The sequence below is a fragment of the Phaethon lepturus genome, unplaced genomic scaffold (assembly GCF_000687285.1).
Source record: "Phaethon lepturus isolate BGI_N335 unplaced genomic scaffold, ASM68728v1 scaffold9529, whole genome shotgun sequence".
NCBI classification, from domain to species: Eukaryota; Metazoa; Chordata; class Aves; order Phaethontiformes; family Phaethontidae; genus Phaethon; species Phaethon lepturus.
Window position 1 is genome coordinate 21,431 of NW_010564128.1, and position 26,024 is coordinate 47,454.

Here is a 26,024-nt window from a genome sequence, read left to right on the forward strand (position 1 = left end):
GAAAGATTAAAGTAGCTAAATATACATAGCTTGGCTAAGCAATGACTGAAAGGTGGAGGGTGGGGGGGACATATAATAACAGTCTAAAAATATTTGAAGGGTGTTAACATTTAGGAGGGAGAGGGATTTTATGTGGAACATGTGAGCATGACTAGGATTAATGGGAGAGAAAGAACGAATATAGGATGGATATCAGCAAAAGCTTCGTGACAGCATGGTGCTCAGTGCTGGGGGATCTGTCTTCTATAAGGAGTTAGAATGGAAAAGCTGTTGTTGGGGACTTTTAAAATTGTATCAGACAAAACTATAAGGAATGTATTTGTAAAACTAGTCCCAAGGAATGGTGTATGTGTGTGCATGTGTATGTAAGTTTTGTATGAATGAGAGGTGGATTCTAGATTAGGTGTACTTTGATTTTATGCAGGAAACAGAGAACAGTGGGCATTAGGTGATGGCTAAATATGGCCTTCCCCTGTAAATACCTGCAGTTTTTTTCAGAATTGTTGGTATTATGCTTTATACTATCTGTGTTTTTTTGACATGAATAAGTTTATTATACTGATGGACACAGAGGCCCCTTCTCAGGTCTGAAACAGGAAGAGCAAACTTCAAGGTAAATATTAGGAGTGCCTGCTCAGAATTTGTTTTCTGTTGATTACTGAGACATTGGGTAGAGAAAGGTGGTAGCATTTCTCAAGCAAGTGGGTGAACACACATAGAGGGAGCTGGTGTCAATACACAGATTGCATGGAGGCATAGGAAAAAAGGAACTTTCTTATTTCTACTTGAAAGTAAACTAAACCTATTACATGAACTCTCTTTTAAAGTCTCTTTCAAAGGCATGCCTTATTGGTGGAGGGCATGTGTGAAATGTAACTTAACAAAACTTTATTAAAGTATCCCTAAAACAGTATGAGACAACATAACCCTTCCAGGTTCTAGTGCCTTAAGGGGTGCCCCAAAGTGAAGGAAAGCTGCTTGATCAGAAAAAGACAATACAGCTAAAAGAGGCAGTATTCTCATTTATGTAGGATCCAGGTAATGAGCACAAGAGAACTAGGACTATCTATTGGGTTAAACAGTTGCTCATTAGCTAATCCATAACAAGTCCTGTATTGTCTGTGTGTGGTGAAGATCTGGGCAGCAAAGCTGGGAAGGCTGTGTGCAGTTTGTGCCCAGACAGATGGTCTTGTAAGTCTGTTGGTCACTGGCAGAGCTGACTGAAACCTCTGGGGCCTGGGTACACCTGCTGCTGAAGGGTGCATAGCCAGCAGCTGTTCCTCATTGCTGTCACCTTGAACTTGTGACCCATCTTCTGGGTACTCCTTCAAATTTTCTGAAGCTTACTGCACATGCATATACAGGCATAGTCTTGCTCTGTCTTTAGCTTCTTTAACAGGAAATGACACTGTTCTCATTGAAACTTTTTAATGTAAAATGTCTTTAGAATCACTCTTCTTTCCTTGTGAGTGTGATTTGTACAGTAATTGCAAATCCCTTTTCAGGAGCTTAGATTGGAGTCTGGACTGGAGTGCCAGGAGCTTGATGTGAAAATCCAATAGGAAAGACTCAAGTTGTTGACTGCAAGTGCTGTAAACATAGGCCTATTTCTAAGTGTGACAGTATTACAGTGAAGGCACATGCACATGTGTTTCCACCTGGACTGGGGATTAATGAGCATTCCTGCATATGAACACTGCATCATCATCTTTAGTTGTAGAATCATAGAAAATGGTGCCAGGAGGGTCCTTCAAAGGTCATCTCACCTGTTCCTCTGCCTGGAGGCATAGCCAGCTCTGCTTTAAGCTGTTCATGTCTAGTCTGATCTTTTATGGCTAAGATTGGAGGAGAGTGATTTGACAATTCTAGATACAGCAGCTTTCATCTATAAGATAGTTGAAGCACCTAGATATTTGCAAATTTCCTTCTGGATCCCTATGCATTTTTAGGTATCCCTGCAGCTTAAATAGTTTTGTCATCCTCTTGTTCCTGCTTTCCTGTCATGGTTGCCAGCTATCTATCAGACTTACGCTGCAAGCTCAGTCAGGGAACAGGTGTTTAAAGAATGTAGAACAAAATTGCTCCAATGTTAGGAGCAGAAAGAGAATGGGGGGAAATATCACAAGCTAGTATAAGGAAACTTTGAGCTGGGCAGAATTCAGCTATTATCCAGACCAGTTCCTTGTTAGTTACCCAGTTATGAAGCCTGTGTTTCGCTGGGCTTTTCTGTCCACATTCTTTTTTCACCTGTTACAGAATATGACATCTTTAACAACTACTTTTGCTAGTGCTCGGATAGTGTAGAACTGTTCTGTGTTGAGACCAAGAGTATATTTCCTTCAGAAACAGTGAGATGACCTAGAAGTTCACTGCAAGAGAAAAGAGGGAGTTGCCATTCTTGTTTCCTTTCTCCCCTGATCTGCTCCCAGTTTTGTGCTCCCACTCTTTAGGCTAACTTCAGTTTCCAGCAGACTCCTTGCTCATCCAATTTACAAATTACTCTGCAAAATGAGCTAGACAGATTTCTGCCAGATTAGAGTGTTGAACTGACCTGTGGAATGATCTGGTGAGAGGGAGTTAGGGGAAAAAGGCAAATACTTTTTTAGCAGTAGCCAGCCATTTGTTTAAGCTGAAGCTATAACTTGATGGTTTAAAGTAATCATGGACAATAACTGCACTCTAAATTTTCAGTCAGTTGGCATGGACTAGGTCCTGGTGTAGTCTTATGTGCCAAGTGAAGCAGTCACAACTCCTCCCAGCACTAAGCCAGACGAGGCCAGATGCCTCAAGAACTGCATGGTTCTGTGCTGGTCATGGATCTCACTGACCCCTTTTAGCTCTGATTTCTGTGATAGCTGAAGCTTTGAGTACTTGCTGAGCCTGTCATCTGGGCACATGCACATGATTAGCACTTGGGTGGAAGTCTGCAAGAAATGGTGTACTCTTGGTGCCAGCAGAGGCAGCTGACCGCAAAATGAGGAGGAGAGACGATAAAGTTTCTGATATCCTGTAAGGAAACATCACTGAAGCACTATTGAGAGTTGCTTTCAGATACCCTGCAGCTATTGGAAATTATTGAAACAAGCAGACAAGACGTTTATTGTTCTAAGCAAGAAGTTAGCAGATGTCTGAGTCTGTAGTGTAGAACCTGGACTCATGGGAACTGGAGGATGTTGTTGTAGTTAAGCGTTAGTTTCAGTGCTACCCTCAACAGTCATATGTTTCTGAACCTGGGCCTTGGTGAGTAAAGTATGTTTGTGCCTGTATAATGTTGTCATTCTCAGGTGTCCTAAGAGACTAAAACTTGTTAGTTTAACATGTCTTTCCATGTAGGATTGTTATTGGCTGTTTTGGGTGTTATCTGGTACATTCTCTGGCGTATGAGGGATTCATATTACTATATGCAGCTGCTTTGGTGAGGTTGTGGGATTTCCCAGCCAAACTGAATCTAAACAATTTCTATAAGATTCTCATCAGTCTACTTTGGGAAGCACCAGGACAAGTCCCAGCTCTGTTCCTGTTGCAGCCCGTAATGTGTATATAGAGGAGTACTTATTGGATGGATTATCTTACATTTCTATGTCCTGAGGTGATAATGTGGGAAAACACAGCTGATGAGGACATTCAATTTATGTACTGAAAAAGTATTAAAGGCTGAGAGGTGGTGAAGAGCTGCATAGCCTGGAGCTTCCCATTAGGCTGATGGTGAGTGGTTGCTGCATGCATATGTTGTACCTTAGTAAAAGTTCATCTTTACAAGGAATAACTCCACATGCCTTTGGGGCAGCAATTAGGAGGCGCTTTAACTCTGTCAAGTGACGCAAGCACAGGAAGAGCCTTGCCCATTTTCTTACCAGTCTGTATGTGTGTGAGGGTTAGGTGGAGTACGGTTCCAGGCTACAGTTTCTCTGGTGGCAAAACTGGTTTAAGAAGTTCTGCCCTGATTCTTTCTCAGTTCTCTCAGCTATGCCAATGCCGTGGTTAATGTGATCACAAAATAAACTAGTTCACCAATCCAACTAAAAATGGCTGACTGTGAAAAACAAAACCAACAACAAAATCCAAATGGGGGGTTGTGAGGCATATTTTTTAATTTTTGGTAATTAGAGTAGTGTGTGTCAGTCTTTTCCCCTCCCTCCCCCTTCTTCCAGCAATTTAATCGGTACAGTTGTGCACAGGAGTTGATGGAATATTGCAGGAAGAGGAATGACCAGATGAGGACCAGGGAACCTCTTCAGGTTGTTTTGTTGATGAAGAATTTGTTGCTGTAACTACACCCATGGTGACTGACTTTTCATTTATTTTCACTCCTTGTTTGGAAACAAGAAGCTTCCTAAAGCCTGCGGGGTCTGTAATTATTATCCCTCAGTCATGCACCTTGCATGAAGCATCTTAAACTGGCCATCAAGAAACAGCAGTTTCTAAATGGGCATAGCACTTGTGTTTCTAGCTTTGAATTTAAGTCGTACAGTGGAAGAGGAGAGGAGTAAACACTAACCTTCCCAGCAAAAGGCCTTTTATGCAAGACAGGGTTTCAGTGTTTAGACCAGTTAGTAAATGAGACAACTGAGTTTTATGACCTCAGACAGATTGATCACCTGACTGCTGTTTCACCAAGCGAGGTGCTTGAATGGCACGTTCTGCCCAGCAAATAAAGCTTCAACTTCTTTGTCATTTGAGAAGAGGAAGAAGCTCAGCACTTGCACAGTCAAATAATGAAAATAGGTATGTCGGGGAAGAACTGAAGATGTGGTAGTGCTAATCACTTCAATAGCATGTTTTCAGGGATATGATTATTTTGATATTTTTTCAGAAGTCCTGGCTTGGCTTGCTTTGAGTCTTCATCTCAAAATCCCCTTATTGTAGGACTGCATGAGCTCAGGAAATCTCCTTGTGGGAGGTTAAAACTGAGAAAATTCAAGCATGGAATAAATGATCAGTGATGAAACTTTCTTCTTGCAGATGAATATAAAATTCTCTGGTATGTGTAATTGTGCTATGGGAACTCGAACCTGACTATTTAGCACTGAAGTTCTGCATTGGTGTGGGGAGAGATGCCTTCACAGGATAGGCCAGTGCAGTAAAATGCAGTATGGTTTTCTATGGTCTGCTTCATGGCAAGTGATCCCAGTATCATGATCATAGTGGTGTTACTAACTTCTTTTGTTGCCCTCGAATACAATTCTCAGTGTAGAAGTTAGGAATAAAAATACAGGTTGTTAAAAAAGCCTCAAAAGGAGCTTGATTGGAGTGAGCTTTGTCATTATTAATATATCATTTGAAGAGTTGTCTCTGGCTTGTAACTAAAAAATAAACATGCTGCTCTTGAGATTGTTCACTGCTGTTGGGGCTACTTCCCACAGGGATTTGCCACAGTTGCAGCCCAGATAAATGGGGAAAACCAAGACACCATGCTGTGTTACTTGCTCAGTATGTTTAGTTTATAGGTACCAACAAACACTGAAGACCACTGAAGAGCAAACAACAGAGTTTAGAGATTATTGGTGGGGGAGTGAGGGTGGAGGTTCCCACTGAGAGGTGGAAAGATAGGGATGAATAAGGAGTTGGTTACTGCAGAATTTTTATTGACTTAGGGGATGGCCTCAGCTCTGGTACTGGAATTAATAGTAAAAGTAGGAGCTGACACAGAAAGGGAGGGAAGCATTGAGCCTTTGAAAGAGTTTGGGTCCTGAACATCATCACTGTATTGTATAAGTGGTATACCAAGACAAAGCTCAGAAAGAGGGGGAGGTGGACCTATAGGAAAGATAGAGACCAAAGTCTAAACCTTTATAAAACAAGTTTCCTGAAAAAGATATTTTAAGGTTGAAAGCAAGCATGCTAAGTAATCAAGAAGGATGCAACATTAATGATTGTCAAAAGTGAAGGAAAATAGGACCCAGGCCACAAAAGGAAAGGTCATGTAACTGCATTTTCTCTTGCCTTGAAAAAGCTGGACTAGGAAAATAGGATGCTAGAAGAATCTTCTGACCAAGGCTTTGGTAAGAAAAGATGGCTTGTGATGAAGGGCACGTCTAATAAAGATAGCATTAAAACTAATGTTAAGGATGATATCAGTAAGAGTTGAGTGTCTGTGCATCCTGATGAGAAGATGGGACTAGCCATCAAAGATAAAAATGTTGTTTTTGACACATGCAGCCCTGTTTCTGGAAAGGTTGATACCCAGGAAGGCATTTAGTTTAGCTGGGAGGAGCAAGCAGTGGAATGAGAGGTGGAAGGTAAAGCTGTGCAGAGAGATATGGATCGGGCAGACCCCAGTGGCATTTAGTCCCATATTGGACATGCATATGTGAACATAACACATGTTTTTGTGTTATGTTCACATAACTTTTTGTTATTAAGCTTTTGCCTTAAGTGTCATTCTGGTAAGACTTGCTCTGCAGTTAGTTTTGGTTCGTATGCATAGAGAAACATTGACGTTTGGTGGGCAGCTGAGGTGTCCTTAAATTCCATCTTGTGTCTAGATTTATTTGTCATGCTGTCTGATGCATACAGTTCATTATGTTTACATTGATGTGATCAACACTTAACTAAACGCTTAGCAGGTTCAGGAGACAGCCACGTCCCAGGAGCTATCATTAAGTGACACAAAGAGATTGAAATGATAGTTGAGATGGCTTCCTTGACCTTGCTTTGATTAACCTTTTGATGGATACAGGTAGATAGTTGCTTCTGTAGTTCTCTTAGTTTTACTGCACTTCATAGGTAGGTGCATATGTTTGCTTTGGGTACAGAAAAAGTGTCGCAACCAAGAAGCAGATACTTTCATGCAGTTTCCTCCTGGAATGATTTTAGAGAAATCCTTGAGTTCTTTTCTCTCACTCATCACAGAATAGAGGCTTTTGGTTCTTCTACTTTCTCCGGCAACAGGTGTGTGAGGAAGTATAAGGCTTAAAGAGATGCTTTATCTGCCTCTTGTACAAGCAGTAATATACCATTACTAGCAGAAAGCCAGCACAAAGCTTTATGGTAGGACTGGGAAACGCTTTCTATGGCTGTGTGAATTTCCTTGATTTTCCCGCTCCCTTAGAGGCAGACGCTTCTTTTATATTGAAAGGGGCACAGGTGTAGAATGGAGAATCAAAAAGACTCTTTATCCATTTCTCTTAGCAACACCTTCCTGATAGTCTTACACTGAATTGCAAAATTTTGCATTCAGTAGTTGAGTGGGAGCTAAATTGATTCTGTTGGAAATTTATCTGTTTGGAGTGAAAGGTAAAGAACATAAAAGAGTATCTCTTTTTTTTTTTTTCATGCCAGGCTTCCAAGAGGAAGGCTATAGGGAGGATAAAGAGCTTTTGGGTGCTGCGCTGCAGTTGGTATCTTGGCTAAAGCTTCATGAAACCCAATGCGCAGTTTCGACAGAGGAGGCACAACTGTTCGCAGGTTCTGGTGACCATGGCAGGCCTCAGCGGGAGTTATTCTAGGAACACAACATATGATCAGATTACTGAGGGACACTTTACATGGCTCTAAATAATGAACCATCTGATGGTTTATGACAGCTCTGCCTGTTCCAGCCAAGTGAGGGGTGCTAGTCTTTGCTTACCCTGCAGCCAGGGTTGTGAAACAAAGAAAGTGCTTTCCAGAGACTGTGAACCTACAGGCTTCCAGCAGCATAATACTTGCTCTTACATCTAACTTCTGATAAGGGGGAGGGGGGGGGGAAGGCATTTAGGACTTGCTTCTCTTGCAGTTTTGATTCATGGTATTTTAATGCATTCTTTGCTGCGGAGTTTACTGGGTTTGGCAACTTGCATAGTTCTATATTTAGTATTCCCTATGATGTTAATGTCTTTGTAGGGTAATCTGGGTGTTCTTGCTACCAGTATCTTTATTAGCTTAATATATCCTGCCACCTTTCTGGTTTTTTTCTGGTTCTGGGGGGACACACTTCTGGAAGAGAAAGGCTGTATGAAAGGTAGTGGCAAGTGGGAAGTGAATTCTAAAACTGGAAGTTTTGAAGATCCACATTCAAATGCTCTTTCTCTAGCAGATTTCTATACCAGCTTCTAAAATGTGCACTTTGAACAATGGTTTCCCCTCCCCCTAGTCTTCTCCAGTGAAGTACAGGGCCTGAGAGTGCTTTGCAATTTTTACTGATGTTGTCAAAGACAAACAGTTAAACACACAGTTAGGGAAACACCTTCCATTTCCCTAGGCTCAACTTAAGTTTATTGTCTTTCTTCCTTGCTTCCTAGACTCGGTTTCCCTTGTTTTATTCTATATTACACTCAGTCCCTTCTAATTCCTTTGGAGAGGTGGTGGGTGGTGCAGGAGGTTGGGGTCACTGTGTAAAGGTTTCTTTCTGCCAGTCCTTGCTATGCCCTGCCGCCCCCCCTCCCGGTGCTCCTTGCTTCTTTCTACTCCTCTGCTCCTACATGTGTTCTTCGTGGGCTGTAGTCCTTTCAGGGTTGTACCTACTCTGGCGTGGGTCCTCTGTGGGCTGCAGTTGCATCAAAATGTACTCTTTCTGTCATGGAGCACTTCTTTCCAAGAGTATTTTTCCAGCCACATCCCCAACAGTGTCCCCTACCACATTTTCTCCTTCTTTTTCTCCAAGTGTGTCTTTTTACATATCTTGCATTGCTCCTTCTGTGTATCCTCACATGTCTTTCTTTTGTGGTTCCTTTTGTGTGTCTCTTCTGCCCCTAAGGGGCTATTGCCCTTTCCAAAATATGTTTGAGCAAAGGTAGCTTGTGCTCCTCTGACTGGTTGAGGTTTCGATGGATTGTTGTTTTCATCGATTTTGGAGGTGGCTGGAATTGACTGTGACTGGCACAGGGCTGTTCATGGCATCCTCTCACACAGATTCCTCCTGCAGACCTCTACTGCTGAAGCAGAATAGTGCTCTGTTATTAGACTGCTCAGTCTGTATAATTACTTTTATTGAAACACAGCAAGACTATATTTGCTCCATAACATTTATTGTTTCTGGTTGAGAATCCATTAAAATCAGTTTTGTAAGGATGATCCATGTTTAAGCCAATGTCTGGAGAGTTTCCATGTGTTCAAATTTGTCAGTATAGCCCAATATGCGCCTTTTAAAAGTTTGCCTGAAATTCTCCACGTCTGCTTTTTCTCAAGGCTAGTTTTTCCTCTGTCTTCCATTAACTCATTCCCCTTGCCCTTCAAAGGGTCCTCTTGGTGTATATAAATTTTCCTTCTTGTTTGTTTATAGATAGTGGGGTTGGAGCACCTTGTTTTTTTCTGCACGTTTCCCACTTCTGACGTGTCAAACTGTCCTCCTGAAATTTTGTATATGCTGGCATCTGTGTGAGAAGAATCACTTCTGTTGTTTCTTACCTTTCAACTTGGATCCATGTCCAACAGATGGAGGCTTTGAAAAGCCATGAATATTATTCTTGGCACTAGAAAAAGGTGGTGCGGGTATGTGTCGCTAGTAATTGGTCTCGGCTTTGTAATAAATGGTTACATTGGTTGGAAAAGCAGCCAGGTGGAAGGTAGCATAACAGCATCTGCTCCCATCAAACTCTCCTGGGTATGTCACCATGCTATGCCAAAACTGTGAGAACTGAAGAGGTCAGTGGTTACATGCTGGGCATTGTGTTTCTGGCACAGAAATAGTTCCTAACTTGTATATAGAGGAGCTGGAGCTGTTTTCTCAGTTACAGACCCGATTCTTCTCCCAGGGGAGTAAGGAGAGCTTCTGTAATGACACCATTAGGAAAAGATTAAGATCTGTAAATGTAAAGTGCTTTCCCATCCCTGTGTGTTCTTTGATTATGTTTCATGAACATGGCCTAAATGTAGTCATGGACATTTACATTCTTCTGTTTCAGAAACCAGTGGAATTAGGAGCTTTGCCAGTCCTTCTTAAGGGTTGAGTGGTCAATCTGTAGCACAGAGTCCTTCCTTGCTATGGATGAAAAATTCATTTTTTTTCAGGGTTGAGTTAAACAAGAGTTTAAAATAAAACCAGCAACTTTTTCTTTTTTTTACTGCAATAAATATTGCATCTCTTTTCATTGCTTGCTTGGTTGATGTCTGTGATATCCTAATGTACAAGTTATCCATTCAGCCCATAAACTTTCCATAGAAAATACTGGGTTTTTATAATTTTGTTATGAATAAACTTTACAAGAGCTTGGCTTTGCTTCCCAGTTTTTTTGATTCATTCCTCAAACACTTGCAGTCCTATAAAATGTCTCACAGCCTTGCACTTTCCACTCCCAACTTTTCATTGAGATACTGAATGGCTACTAGTGTGGTTACCACAAATGTATTATTTTGCGGAGCTTTGTCTTTTTGTCATGTTTTCTGCCTTGAATCAGCCTAGAGTTCAGATGTGTAGTTGCTGCTTTTATGTTTGTGCTCTTTATTCTCTTCCTGGAGATGGAGGAATAAAATCTGTGTGTCTACTTAGATTTGATACATGGAGCCAGTTTATGGAACTTGCATAGTCTGCAAGTGTCTTGGTGTCCACTCTCAAACAGTTCCGTGGTGCTAGCTGTGAATCGGGTGCTGAAGTTGTCAGTAGCTCAGCCTTCTCTGCTTCTCTTCCTGATTTTTAAATCCTGGACTTGAGTCTTCTGCAACTTCCTGCTCTCATCCCAAGCAATTTCAAATTCTGTACCAGTGACCCTGTAGCTTCATGTTTTCTTGCCATTTCATTCATGGTGCTGTTAATACATTTACCTCATCTATCACCATGACCATTTCTTTTTTTTCATCTCTGCAGTGGCCTCTCCCATTGAATATAAAGCTACTTGTCTTCATTTCCTTTGACCTTGAAGGGCATAACCTGACCGTGTCATCTCATACAATCAAGGTGTAAAACCTAACTGTCATCAGCCTGCAATGTGTGCTTGTTCTATAATCTGACAAGGATTCCTTCACATCTCCCAGTCAGTGCCCCACCTTCCTGTTTATGGGAGATCCCCATAACCTTCCACAAAGCTAAGCTTCCTTCTCTGTATCTCTTCTGAAGAATGCTCCTTTTTGGGATGCCTGAAGGCACTTTTAATTCACTGTATCATGTCACACTGATAAATTTTGTGTAACGATTTTGACGTACTTCCCCATTGTTGTTTACTTGTACTTGGATTCACAGAATGACAGACTCATGTAGGTTGGAAGGGATCGTGTCAGGTTTTTCTAGTCTGGCCTTACTGCTCAAGCAGGGTCAGCTACAGCAGGTTGCCCAGGATTGTGTCCAGTCAGGTTTTGAGTATCTCCAAGGATGGAGACTCTGCAACCTCTCTGAGTAGCTTGAGCCAGTGTTTGACCACCCTTACAGTAAAAACTTGTCTCCTCTTTCTTTGTTTTGTCTTCTCTATTCAGATGGAATTTCACGTGTTTTAGTTTGTGCCTATTGTTCCTTGTCCTCTCACTGGGCACTAATGAGAGGACGCTGGCTCCTTCTTCTTCATTGCCTCCTGTCAGGTATTTATATGCATTGATAAAACTCCTTGAGTCTTTTCCAGGCTGAACAGTCCCAGCTCTCTCTGCCTCTCCTCATATGAAAGATTCTCCAGTTCCTTAATCATTTTTGTGGACCTTTTGCTTTCCTCACTCCATTATATCCCCATCTTTCTTGTGCCAAGGAGTCCAGAACTGGATACAGTACTTCAGATGTTGCCTCAGCAGTGCTGAGTAGAGATGAAGGATCACATCCCTTGACCTGTTGGCAAAAATCCTCCTAATGCAGCCTGGGATGCTGCTGGCCACCTTTGCCATGAGGGTACATTGCTGGCTTATTGTCAACCAGGACCCACAAGTCCTTTTCTGCAAAGCTGCTTTCCACATGGTCAGCCCCCAGCATATACTAGTGTTGGGGGTTATTTTTCCCAAGTGCAGAACTTTGCGTTATCCTTTGTGGAACTTCATGAGATTCCTGTCGGCCCATTTCTCCAGTCAAGGTCTTACACCAGATGGCTATGCTGCCATTCAGAATCAGCCTTTTTACAGTTTTGTATTGTCTGTGAACTTGCTGAGGGTGCACTGTGTTCAGGTCATTAATGAAGATGTTGAACAGTATTTACCCCAGTACACCACTAGGGACTTGCCTCTAACTGGACTTTGTGTCACTGATTAAAGACTTCTGGCACCATCCATTCAGCCAGTGAAAACTCCATCCATTCAGAAAGTCCACCTCCTTGTCTGCTTATCTAACCCATACTTTGCAGGTTTCCTATGAGGATGCTATGGGAGACAGTGTCAAAGGCCTTACTAAGAGTCACAATATATACAGCTCTGTACTCACCCACCAAGATAGTCACCTCACTGTAGAAACTATCAGATTCATTAAGTATGATTTCCCATTTGTAAATTCATGTGCACTACTTCCAGTCACTTTCTTGTCCTTTATGTATCTGGAAATGGTTTCCAGGATTACATGCTCTATCACCTCCCAGGGACTGAGGTGAGGCTGACTGGCCTGTTGTTTTCTGGATCTTCCTTCTTGCCTTTCTGAGTGTTTTAGTGCAAGTGGGATTCCCTTTTCTTCTTTGTACTGGCAATCTTGATCCATGCTTACAGCTTCTACATGCTACGGTAATGTAATTATTAAGCAAAGCATATGATTCTCCTTTTTATGGGTAATTTTAAGCTATACAGATGCAAGCTGGGGAAAAGAATTAGAAGCCCAAAGTTCTGCTCCTAAAACTCAGACCTCTACCATGTGAACTAATGAATACCTTTCTAAGAGAAAATAGTGTGATAGAGTATCATCCCACTGTTGATCTCTATAGGTAATAATTCCATTGTGCATATTTTCCCTGGGGTGATAGCTTTCTAAACCGCTATTTGCATTATTTCTCTGTTCCAGGCCGAAATGAGCTGATTGCCCGCTATATTAAGCTGAGAACAGGGAAAACACGCACAAGGAAACAGGTAAGTGTAAAGTTTTGCCTGTAAACATTAGCTTCTTTGGACCACTAGACATGATGAGTGCTTGTGAAAATAAATCCCTTGCTGTTCACTTGTTATTAGTGAAGAGGTGGTTGTGCTGAGCTCGTTAATGGTGGGAAGAGTCAGCTCAGGCATTTTACAGTAGGATTGTAATGCTCATGTCTCCCAACCACATCATGACACAGAGTTTTTTCTACTGTTAAAACGGTGTGTGATTTTGTTTGTTTGGTCTACTAATGAACGTTTCGGTGAACATCGGTGGTCCTCTATATGAAGATTCTTTGTTCATACCAGACAGATGGACAGCAATGGTGACTTTGAAAATACCTGGCGCATGGCATGAAAAAGGAATCTTTGTAATTTGGGAAGGACAGTCCAGGCTATGCTGGAGAAAGCACTGAGCAACCTAGACCTGCTTTGGGTAGGGGGTTCGTGGATGACATCCAGAAGTTCCTTCCAATCTAAATTATTTTGATGTGTTTCAGCCCACATTAGATATGGAGAAGTTCTGAGACTCATTATATAGCAGCCAGGGATATGGAACATGGGTTTCCCTTCTCCCAGGAGGAGGCCAAGATGGGAGCAAAGAGATCAGAATTTGCAATCCCTAGATTTAAGGATGGGTTCTTTAGTTTTAGAGGAGGTCTCTGTCTTGATAAAGCTGTTTAAATTGGAAAAGGACTTAAATGGCTTATATTTGCTGGTCCCTCGCCTCATTTCATGGCACTTGAGATGCTTTTCTGAACACAACTTATTCTTACCCCCTTACCCCCAACCCTAAATAACTTTGTATTGCACAAGGTGCCTAAAGTATGTTTATTTCTGCAAGCAGTTATCAAGTATTCCTGGAATGAAGATGGGTTTTGTCTTTCAATGCAGGTATCTAGTCACATCCAGGTCCTGGCAAGACGGAAAGCTAGAGAGATCCAAGCCAAGCTTAAGGTATGATGGATATCCTTTACTATATCACACAAGTCCCCTGAGTTCGCCATTCCCTCATCCATTCCCTCCTTGAACAGCCTTAAAAAAGGGTGAGATTAGCCACTAAATTGTAGTAAGCTGGGGAGGAAAATGTACTTCTCAAGAAGTGTTGTGCAAACACTTGTATTGTTGTAGCTCTGTGACATCTGGAGTAATTCTATTTAAAGAATAAAGAAACAATAACTTTAAATTTAATGTGTCTGATTTCTACCTCCAGTTTATGCTACTGTCATCCAAGTCTGAAAGACCCTTAGACTCAGGAGTATGCAAAGAGAGTTTACCAGAGAAGGAGGGGTTTATAGTTACAAATGCTAACCGGTAATCAGTCCCTGCTGTTGTGATAGCCTTGGGAAAGGGTAGCCTTACAGTTACTGCAGTGCTAGTTCCACCTCTACTAGTGGTAGTGATGTGTAGTTGTCTGTAAAAAAGTGTTCTGAGTTGGCATAACCATTGAGAGGAAGCAATAATGCCAGCTGGCATCTTCTCTGGTAAAATGGTGCCAGCTGAATAGACTTTGCCCCTTGATTAATTCAGACCTGATATGAAGAGGCCTGAGCTAATGAGAAAGAGAAGGGTTGACTACTTGCTTGAGCAAATCTGTGTTTTCGTTTCTATAGGAAGAGCTCTGAGGTCATGCTAATTAACTAATACCTCTTGACATTTATTTCTACTCTGATTTGAAGGAGGGAGATGGTTTTTGTGCTCAGACTGAATTGCCAGAAATGTCAAGAAGGTCAAGTTTATAGGTGATAATTGCACAAGAGGGTGTCCCCTGTTAGAATGTGAGCCATCCAGAAAGGGCTTGCAGAGCAGGTCCAGTCCTTGTTATGTATCACTTAAACAGCAAGAGAAGGAAGGTGCATGCTTACTGCCATACCAAATCAGGAAGGTTAGTGATCTGGAGGGAAGTATATTTGTTTCCTTGATCTTCTATGATTCAGATGATGATGAGGATCTTGATAGCCCAGTCCAGCCCTGACTGTTGAGTGCACAGCTGTTAGTATGTGCTGCTTCTTGGCTGCCTGGGCAACTCCTCGCTGGGCACCAGGAGAAGTGGACTGTCTGTGAGTGAACTGTTGGCACTCGGTCTTCGTCAGTGCTGAAGTGCATGCATCTCTGTTGCAAGCAGTGATTACCTCTAAGTCATGACTGCAATCCCCACATCCCATCCTCAGCTCCATTTTAGAAAATGGTGTTGTGTCTGTCATTAGCCTGTTGTGTTTCCAGCTGCTCTGATAAAGAGAAGGAGCCACAAATTACAACTATCTAATTCAGTGCTTCTAGGTAGGTCTGCCTAAGCTTGAAACCTGTGGTGCTGTTAAGTGGTCAATTCAGGTGGAGGCCTGCTTGAGAGGCAAGTTAGAGCAAGTAGGAAACAACAACTGCCCAGGGTGTTAAAAGATTTACTGCTGCTTATATCTGTAACCTTGATTCTGTTCCTTGCATGTCACAGCTCTGGGATTTGGCATGATTGAAAAGCCAGTCAGCCGAGCCTGTTTCCACTTAGCGCTCAGGAGCTAGCCGTTTTTGTTCTCTGGGAACGAAGGTGTCTCAGGGAGCTCCATGGAGCCATTGGTTATTCTCCTTTTACACCACCCCAGGCCATGCTGTGAGTTCTGCCCAGCTGCCTGCAGTGAACCATTCCCCAGTACCAGAATGTTCCTTTCTGCCTGCAGAGGCAAGTCTGTAGTACTGATTCAACTCATTTACCTCTTTGCTTGCGCTAGTCATTTTCATAGAGCAAGGAAATGAAATCAAAAAGCTGCTGCCCTTCTTCCAAGTTCCTGCTGGCAGCTGTGTGTTCTTCTATCACTGTTCATTTTCCATAGCAAGTATATGTTTTCATATTTATATGCAAGAGATCAGAGCAGCTACATGCTGAGTTTTCAGAGCAATTACTATAATACTACTGTCTCTGTACAAATTGGGATGTCTTTTCTAAGTGTGCACTGTGCCTATAACAGGTAGGGGTGGGGATGTCAGTAAAAGAGAAAAATTTGGAAAAGTTTGGAGAAAAATCTGCTCCCAGAAGTCAGTATTTTTTCGTGTCCTGGGTGGCTAATAGATATCAGCTGTCCTAAGGAAAAAGAGGGAAAGTGTGGTATTATTATTATTATGGGTTTTGAGAAGAATGAAGGGAAATACAGACATTGCAAACGTTTGGTGAAAGTTTTTGTTGCTTCATTTTCTTTTTTTTTTTTTTTTTATTTTTAGCAAGAAACAATACAAATGAATACAGAACTGTTAGCTGAAAGAGAAAGGAGATGCCTTTTACAAAAATGTGCTTCTTGTCATGAATTTAAAAAAGACAGAAAAACATAACAGGGGTTAATAGATCTTTTCCCTTCTTAATTGTGGGTTGGTTGTTTGGGGGTTTTTTACTTTAATACTTCCACAAGTAAATGCATCTTTCCCATAAAGTCATGTATAAACTCAGGTAGACAAATATGATTTTTTCCAGTGAGAAAGTAAGGCGAGGAAAAAAATCATTTTCTGCAACAGCAAGTGGGAAATGGTCCTTATGTATGTCATTAAAAAACAGAAAAGAATCCTTACCCTTAAAAAATGTTGTAGGTAATCCTTAAAGTATTCCATAAAGCATCATTTAAACTGGATTCTGAAAAACTTTTCCATAATTTTGGAGAATCTTAGGAACTTTCTCAGCAATTAAAATGTTTCCATTCCATTCACTGGAATGGTACTAACAGGAGTCATAGGTACTGTAGAAAAGGTATGTAAGTTTTGCCCATTCCACTTAATAGTTATCATTTTCCTGAGCTTTTGTTATGCCTACTGCAAATGTTCTTGTGTTAGACACATCAGAATCCCTGGGCTTTGAACTTTAGAAAACCTTAGAGAAAGTGGAGAGGTTAGAGAGAATGGAGACACAGGGGTGAGAACTTACTGCAGTTCAATGCATGCAAGCGGGAAGTGAGAATTCCTGAGGAAGACAGCAAGAGCTTACCTCTTTCCGCAGTTTCTTCAAACCATGAATTCATCTGTGGCATTGTCATTATAATGTCACAGATAAATGTGGAGCATTTGAAGGATGACAATTAATTGTAGGGGACATAGGAGGAAAGACAGAATGTGGGAAGTGTTCCTGTTTGTCTATTTCTTCCCTGGAAGAAGTGAAAAATGCTATTTGTTTTGAACATACATCAGACCCCCTAGTGGTTCCACTGTCATGGCCTGTAAAAATGTGTGCAATTCCACAGTCCTGTTAAAATACAAAAAGGAATGTCCTCACATATGTGCCCTGGGAGGTTATTAAGATTTTCTGTTTTCCCAGGGATGGGAATAAAATTATGAGCTCTACCCCAGAACAATGCAGTCCCAAATTGAGGTAGTGTTTTTGCAGTGATGATTACAAACTCCTTTGATGAGCTTTTTTTTAGACTTTTTTTTTTTTTTTTTTTAATAAGCAAGAGTCTTTGCCATTGAATATTCTTACCAATGATTAAAACACAAGAGTCAGTCACGGTCATATGTTCCGTAAAAAAACATTCGGCTCTGTGGCTGAAAGCCTTCAGACAGAAAGGATAAGTACTTAGCAGTCCCTAAACCAGTGATCCCAGCATTTCAGAAAGGATGATTAATCACATCTGAAGCTATTTTAATTGGTGAGAGACTGACATGCTTTGTAGAGTTCTTAGGACAGTTACTGGTGAGTCTGCTGCTCAGGTCTTCAGAGATGCTTGTTCCCTACAAAGAAGCTGATGAGAATGCTGGTTATGCAGCATTACATCAGGCAACTTGTTTATCATTATAATAATTCTGTTTTTTCTGTTTCTACTCTTGCCCATAGGATCAGGCAGCTAAAGATAAAGCCATGCAGAGTATGGCTACAATGTCATCTGCCCAGATTATCTCTGCAACTGCCTTCCATAGTAAAATGGCCTTGCCTGGTCTCCCACGACCAGCCTACCCTGCTGTTTCTGGGGTAAGTGAATCAGTGTCTTGGCGGAGTTGGGCTGAAGACACTTGAGTATTTGAAATGGTGTTGGGATCTGCTCAGGAAAATCCTGAGAAGATCAGAAAGAATAGGCAAAAAGGCATTGTCTTTGTAGAAGAAATCTGTCATATGGCTTCAACAGTTTGAGTCTGATTCTTTGCTCACACTGATGTAAAACAATAGACTTTCACTGTATGTTTTTTTTCTTAAATTACACAAATGAGAGAACAATCAGATCCTTTGGGTTTTCATGAAATATTGCCTGAAATATTTTTATGTGTCTGTATCACTTTCTTAGTCCAGGATCTCACTGGATTAAAATTATTTGGGCCATCCTGACCCCTTCTCAAGCTTACAATTCCCAAGCTCATCCTGAGTACTTAGATCACAAATTGATGGCCCTTATATAAAACCCTTAATAGAAGAGGCCTGTCAGCAGCTCTTAACCTTTGAGTTGGGCCTAGTGAGCTTTTGCTGAGCATTGATTTCTGCCAAAACACTCCTGTGAAGCTCTCCTGGGGGCAAATGGTCCCTCCAAGAGAGGGAGCATCATTTCAACTCTGGAGATAGAGGCATAGGGTGCATACATAATATTTGACATCAAAAACCACTATTGGGTCAGTTGCTTGCACGTCACTAGTAGTAGTGTGTAGAAAGAAAATAAAGACCAGACAGCACCTCTGCAAGGATGAAACCAGGAAGGTAGAAAGAGGAGGTATAGCTCAATCACATCTTTAAAAGACAGTAAGCTTGCAGTTTCTTTCCTCAGAAAGGAGCAAGCCTTGTTCTTCGTTTCTGTCCTAAGAGTGATAACTTTTGTGTGTATGTTGTTCTCTTGCAGTTTTGGCAAGGAGCTTTGCCAGGCCAAGCTGGATCTTCCCAAGAGTGAGTATTATTTAATCTCAGCATCCAAAGCAGGTGCTTCTGCTGCTTCCTTTGTGCTGCCTGAGGAGCACCACTGATTGTTACATGATGTATGAAAAGCTAAGATAATGTGGTCTTTGCTCTCAGACAGATTTTCTGACTATGGATCTGAGACTTAAGGCCCATGGTTGAAGACAAATTGAGAGTCATGAGAGAATCTTAAGTAGATAAAAGCCTATGTCTTCATTTAACTTCAACATGTGTTACATCCCTGTAACGTGCCCAAGACTCAAGCAGCCTAATATGGGTTATTTTAGGGAGCTGTTGAATCTAGCAGCCTGATAGAGGTGAGGCTGCTGCAGCTCCATGTTCCAAAGTTCAACAGGTAGCAAGGCTGAGTGTGTATTCCCAGTAGGCGCACACACAAATGTGCATATACGTTACACATAAATGCATATATATATATATGGCTGGCCACACAGAACAGCACAAACAGACAACGCTCAGCACTCACACAAATACAAACAGCACCAACAGCCTCGTCCTGTAACCCTCTCTGGCTGGTGAGGGTGAAGGTGTGTTAGTGAGAAATAAAGATGTACTGTGGATCCATCCTGCCTCCCCTGGGTGCTGGTACCAAGACAGGTGAGCCCCTGAAGCCACAGCCCCACTCTAGCTGCTGGTGCAGGCCTCTGTCACACACACAAATACACATGCATGTGCATAAACACATACACACTGTGAATCTCACCAGTAACTGGGTTTATACACACTGTCCACCCAGTAGCTGGATCTTTGCTTTCCCTGGTTTGCCTTCTACAAAGATAAACACACAAACTCATCTTTCAGTCAACCTCCAGACTCTGCAGTCTCTCTGTCATTTGGCCTGAGCCTCTTGGTCCCTCTGAGAATGTTGTTACTCCTGGAGACACACACAGCTGGCTCCCAAGCCGTCTGCTTGCAGGCTAATCTGGCTTGATAATCACTAATGAACATACACAGAACTGGAAGGTCCTCATGCAGGAAAACAATTAGAAATAGAATTTAGTGAGAAGGTAGGACAGACTGCACTGACAAGGTGCAGGACATGGACAGATGACTGTATGGACCTTCTTGCATGCGACTGGCATCTTTTATCCCCATAGTCTCCCTAAACATCCCCATAATAGATCTTATACAATCCCCAAATGCTTTTCCCTCACATTCCATAATGTGTCTTGTACCATCTAGGCATTAACTCCCTCAGTTTGTAAGGTGACCTGTTTGTAAGCCTCCCCAGCTGACTCATGGGGTTTGTTTCACACTTGGACAATAGGGCTGATGGCTCTCCTGTGACAGCACTGGCAGGGGCTCTGTTTCCCTGGCTGGGTTATTTGGGCTCCCCTGTCCCTGTGTGGAGATGAGCCTTTGATGGATTGATCCAGTGATGACACTGAGTGTAGTTGTGTCTGAGTATTATGCAGGTTGCTCCACCTGCAGTTGTTCCTCTGTGCTCCTTTGTTTGTGTGGAGACAGGTACACTTTTTATCTAACAGGAGCAATTTAAGCCCACTTAAAGGACAAGCAGCTGGAGGTATGTTCTTCACCCGAGGCATATGTTCCTGCTGTCTTGTGGTGTTACTGCTGATGTTTGTGGAGCAGATCACGGAACAGATACTGTTAAAAAAATCTTGTGGGGGAAAAATAAAAAGTAGATTTTATGCCTTTAGCTTGAAAGTGAACAAGGAAACATCAATGTTAGAGGTTCTTTTAGAAGTTTGAAGTATCCGCCACCCCTGATGTCAGACGATGTCTCCAGATCCTCATTTTTCTTACAGTGGTGTTAAAATGGAGCTGAGCTGTCTTGAAAGCTAGGTTCAGTTGCGGGTGTTGAACATCTCTGAATCTGGGCCTAAAAGTCTGAGAGGCACCCAGCTCAGATGGATATCCACTTGCATAAATTTAAATCTATCTGTCGTTGAAAGAAAAGGATAAACGAATGGCCAGCAGTGTTTTAACAAGCTGATAAGGATCTCTGAATAACAAGTCTGCCAGGAGAGCCTGCGTAACACCTGCAGGGAAGTCTTACTCAGTCCAGTCTCCTTTTTTTTTTTTTACTGTTTTTTGTGTTTTTCTTTCTCCCTCAGGAGAAATACTTGATCTAATCTGTGCAAACAGTTGGTTGTTTCTTTTTGTTTGTTTTGTTTTTCTGTTAACCATCTCTCTTTGTGTACTTCTGTAGTGTGAAACCTTTTTCTCAACAACCTTATGCTGTACAGCCTCCACTGCCATTACCAGGTAGGTAAGGAAATGTAGTTGCTTTATTATATTCCAACTTCAAAAATAGATAGCACTTTAAAAAGTTTAAAAATTAGTTAAAGAAATACTTTTATCTATTGAAATATTTCAGTGAGCCAAAAAGAAATTTTTATATGATTACCCCTTATCACCAGTTCCCGTCCTTTTGCTGAAAGAGCTGAAGCTTTTTAATTTTGTTATTCTTTTAAAAAAACATTTTTTTTCCTGTTTTAGGTTGGTGGTTTTGGAGTTTCTTTTCCCCTGGTTCAGCAAAAAATAGAAGTTTACATATCTCTACTGTTCTTCCACCGTGCTGCATGTACTAGAACACTGTTTGCCATCATAACATGATTGCCTTTCCAATTTCTCATTAAAAGGAACAACAAATGTCTTTGCTTTCTCAGTTTCTCCATTTTGAGAGGTTAATGATCATGTTAATGGTGATACTTCATTCTGATACTAAAGCAGTTTATTTCACTGCTCATTTAGGGCTCAATCTAGGTCCTCTCAAAGTTGCTGAACATGTTTTCCCTGGCAGGTAGATTGTTTTTTACATCATTGCCAAGCCTGATAGTGCTGTCTTAGCAGAGGGTGAATGACAAGCCATTTAGAGCACAGGTAGAGTGAGGACTTTGTGAATGATATTTTTTCATGATGACTGAAGTCATAAGAAGATGTAATTAGTCAGCTTGGACAACAGGTGCTCTACTGGAAAGCTATTACCAACTTTTCTTTTTCTAAATTTTGTTATATAAATCCTGTTTGCTTAGGGTTTGAGTCTCCTACTGGCCTCTCGCCTTCCCCATCAGCACCAGCTTGGCAAGGACGAAGGGTTGCTAGCTCCAAACTTTGGATGTTAGAATTCTCTGCATTCTTGGAACAACAACAAGACCAAGACACAGTAAGATATACATCTGACTTCCACGTCTCATTAATTTTTTTTGTTCTTCAGGTAGCTCCTCTTCATTATGGATGTGTTATACTACCATATGTGTATGGAAATCCTTGCTTCATTGCTGTACTGAGAATAGAAAGCCATCTTTGGGAAACACAACATATCCTTCTCTTAGAGGATAGAATTGCTTATAGTGATATGACCAGCGCAGTGCCATGTGCTTCTGGCCTCCCTTTCCAGGGTCACGGATGTTCACGTAGCAGAGCTCAAGGCACTGAGGTCATAAGACAGTAGTATAGCCCCTGTCAGGCTATTCTAGATGTCTCATTCAGCCTTGGAGGACAGACCCAAAATTAGATGATGGTAACATCAGGTGAAGCCATGTATTTCTCTGGTGTGCTGGGAACTTAAGTTTGGGGGCAAATAGGATTAATTTGCATCAATGTGTTTCCATGGTGCCACCTATAAAATCAAAATAGTGAGATTTGCCTGTCTCACTAAACCTTGTGATACTGCATCTTGAGACATACATTAGTGATGGGCCAGTTACATTTCCTCTGTCTGAGACAGGAAAGTTCAGAAAAGACGATACTATTTGGCTGGTACCTTGCTGTGGGATTTCAGGCATATGAATCAGATTTCATATGATTTCAAATCAGCAGATTTCGTAGGACAGGAGCATTGATGTTCAACTGAGTGACCTGTGACAGGTAATGCTGTATCTCAGGTTATTTCACAGTATATAGCAGCAGCATGAAGCAATGGTTTAGGAGTGAATATAGGAAAAAACCCAATAATATTTCAGAAGAAGCAAGAAGCGTGGATGTATTGGTAGAAAATAAATAACAGCATGAGCTGGTATTAACAGAGATATTTCTGCTTATGCTTCTTTTCTTTTAGAAAGTGCTATTAAATCTTCAGTGACTTCTAGTAGTCTTCTGTGAAGAATGATGAATGTTCAGTATGTACTGAATGATTTCCTAATTCCATGTTTTTCCTCTTCTTGCAGTATAACAAACACCTGTTTGTGCATATTGGGCAGTCAAGCCCCAGCTACAACGACCCCTACCTCGAGGCAGTGGATATCCGGCAGATCTATGACAAGTTCCCTGAGAAAAAAGGGGGCCTGAAGGAGCTCTTTGAAAGGGGGCCAGCTAATGCCTTCTTCCTTGTCAAATTCTGGGTAAGGGAAGGACCTTTTGTAGGGTCCATGAAGTTCTCACTGTAAAAGCAGTGGCCTTGCTAGCTTTCAGAATTCTGCTGCCTCCCAACAAATTTTCCCTGTGTGTGCAACCTAATGCAATTACGACTGCCACTGAAGATCTTTCCTTCACTGCACAAGGCCCTCATTCTGGCCTGGAGCAAGATGTATCTTTCACAATGTCATCTGTAGAGATGTTCTTGACTAATGTCTGGAGATTTTATTTGCTATTGGTGATTTGGGTCCTTTAAAATTTTTATTTTTGTATAAGAGAAGAATTCAGAGGAATTATTCTCTGCGTATTTTTATGTGTTCACTTCTCTCAGTGTTGAGTAACTTCTCAGTCAGAGGCAACACTTTTCCATCTCTTGTATCTCGTTAGCTGCATTTTGTGTTATCGAAGTACTAATAATTTACAGATGCATATTTACTGCATGCACAAGCACAGACAAAATATAAGAGAGACGTATAATGAAATTGGATTAGCTGATAATATATTACCGAAATGACTTCTGGTAAGTTGGCAGAAATCAGCCTGACAAAAGCCTACTCACTCAATTTGGATTTTTGTATGTTAGCTGAAATTTGCGAAGACTGTGCCACTGTGCTTGAAGATACCAACAAAATAGTTTTAGTGATTGGTATTATCATAGGTATTAGAAGATGAAAAATAATAAGAGCTGGGGGCAGTTGCATGATAGATGGCTGAGGGAATGTGTAATGGGATTTGGAGCCTTTCACCTTGAGTTTACCACTTAAAATTCAATGCCAGGTCAGGAGTGAGATGATGAGAAATGAGCTTTCATATTTCATACTCTTCAAACTGGCACTAGAAAGCCTCTTAACTGGTGCTTTCAGGAGAAGGAAGAGTTAATGTAAGTGCCTCAAGATGCAGCTTCCTAGATGTCCCAAGCCTAGCCTCTCCAGAATAGAGTTGGAGAATGCTGTCTGGGAGTCAGCTGTTCCAAGTGCCTCACTGGTCCTTAGAGCATTAGTTATTGGCAATTCTGAGAGACACGTAATTTTACTATCTGCAGACTGAGCTGGGCCTCTTGTGGGATTAGCCTCTGTCGGAGTACGACAAAGCCTGCTTGGGAAGGTTGAAACAAAAAGTAAAAGACCAGCCCGGTTCCAGGTGGAAGAGAAATACTTGGAAGAGACAGCAGCACCTTGCTGAGAAGGGTATCATTTGACAAAATCTGGGTAGTGATTGCCCTGCTAAGAACTGTCTGGAAAAGAAAACAGAAGTCTAATTTGACAAAAGGAAAAAGAGTAAGAGGGGATAGCTTCTAAGAAATGGTCCTTGGAAAAGTAAGAACTGCAACAGCTGCTTCCTGCTGTGGGGTTGGGATTCCAGGAAAGTCTTCATGTTGAGATGAAGAGCACTGGCTCCTGTGTGGTGTCGCTCTGAAGTGCTTTGGAAGTTTCAGGAAGCAAAAAGGAAGAGTTTAGAGGGAGAAATTATGTAGAGAGAATAAAACACTTTGAATTCCTTGACTTGAGAGAGAAATCATAATGAAATTGTCATCTAGTGCAACTGTGATTTTATTTATCAAAACTGTTAGTGTGCTTTTGTGGTTGTGGGGTTGGGTTTGGGGGTTGTGTGTGTTTGTTTCTTAATATCAGAAGGATAAATGTGGCCTATGCATCATGTTAGACCAACCTAAGTTAGGCTTTTGAAGGATTTATGTGATGGGATGTCATTAAGTGGCATCTGTGGGCCCATGTGAAGTGACTGGTGCACAGAAGGTATCAACTCACTGAAATTTGGCTTTCTTAAAGTTATGTGACACAGGATTTGAAACACCTTTACTCCAATGCGTACATGATGCTCTGGGGCTCTGAATCTGTACACTTACAATGACAGTGATATTTCTCGGCTTTGTTTAATATTTTGACATTCTGATTTTTTTTTTTGGTATCCTTGCATTGTTGAATCCTATCTGGAATTAACAACCGGTTTTATTGGTGGAAACACTACAGGCTGTCACTTACAAATAAGCTAAGTTTACAACTGAAGTCATTGACTGAATGGAAGTTGGAAGGCTTTTAAGAAGCAAATTATTCAGTCTTGCATTTGTTTTTCAGTGTAGACAGTAGTAGGGGATGAAAACACCATTCCTGATGCCATATTCTGGATGAGAAAGGATTGGCGCACTTTTATGATTTGTGCTGAGTTTCGCAGGAGTACTTACATTAATCCTGTTGTAAGATTTCAACTGGGATCTCTAAGGAAATATAACTAAAGTAGTTCAAAAAAAACCTTTGCTCCAGAAAATTTGGACTTTTTGGAAACTCCAAACCTTTTTGTTGCAAAACTTTGAATTCAACATTCCTGAAATACTGTGATAATGCAGTCTTATACTTAAACAATGTATGAGCGCCACACCTGTAATGCACCATGCTACGTGTGTCATTGGACTTCCTGAGTTTGCTGTATTGCAATAGATGTGTGTAGCGCACCCTCCCTCCCCAATAAACACTTTTCACAGATAAGACGCTGTGATTTAAAAAAAAAACAGTTTAAGAGAAGAGAACTAGATTTCAGCTGAGACTTTTATACCCCTCTGTATAGCTCTGTAACAGTATATGCTAGGGTGCTTTTTCATTTTGCTGTCTGATTGCTCTGGACAGCTATACAAATATACTGTTGATGTCCAAAGATATGTTGGATAAAGCAATTACTACATTGTTGAATTTATAGCATCATGTTGAGATAAAAGTATTATCCAAAAGCAAATTACTGATAACTCTACTCACCAAGCTTAAGGTTAAATACTTGAAGGGGTGTTTTGAGACATGAAAATAGGACTGATTTTTCAAAGGTTCTGAATCAAAGTGGTGGTTGCAGGTGACAAGAAAAAATCAAGGCATTGAATGAGTTGGTTTTGTTTTCAGGCTTGAAGAACCTGAGGCAGGAGCCTGCCATTACTGCACTAAGCATTGAATATACCAGA

The 26,024-nt window shown here is 41.3% G+C and overlaps 1 protein-coding gene across 2 annotated transcripts in view; it reads left to right on the plus strand.

Annotated features, from left to right (window-relative positions):
- TEAD4 (TEA domain family member 4) overlaps positions 1-26,024 on the plus strand; it is a 59,863-nt gene that overhangs the window by 21,373 nt on the left and 12,466 nt on the right. For both annotated transcript variants that reach the window (XM_010294772.1, XM_010294771.1), the window contains exons 2-8: positions 12,812-12,876; positions 13,774-13,836; positions 17,684-17,818; positions 18,672-18,715; positions 20,916-20,971; positions 21,742-21,872; positions 22,876-23,049. In XM_010294772.1, the coding sequence (XP_010293074.1) occupies positions 17,708-17,818; positions 18,672-18,715; positions 20,916-20,971; positions 21,742-21,872; positions 22,876-23,049 (516 nt within the window). In that variant the 5' untranslated portion in view covers positions 12,812-12,876; positions 13,774-13,836; positions 17,684-17,707. The remainder of the gene's footprint in view (positions 1-12,811; positions 12,877-13,773; positions 13,837-17,683; positions 17,819-18,671; positions 18,716-20,915; positions 20,972-21,741; positions 21,873-22,875; positions 23,050-26,024) is intronic.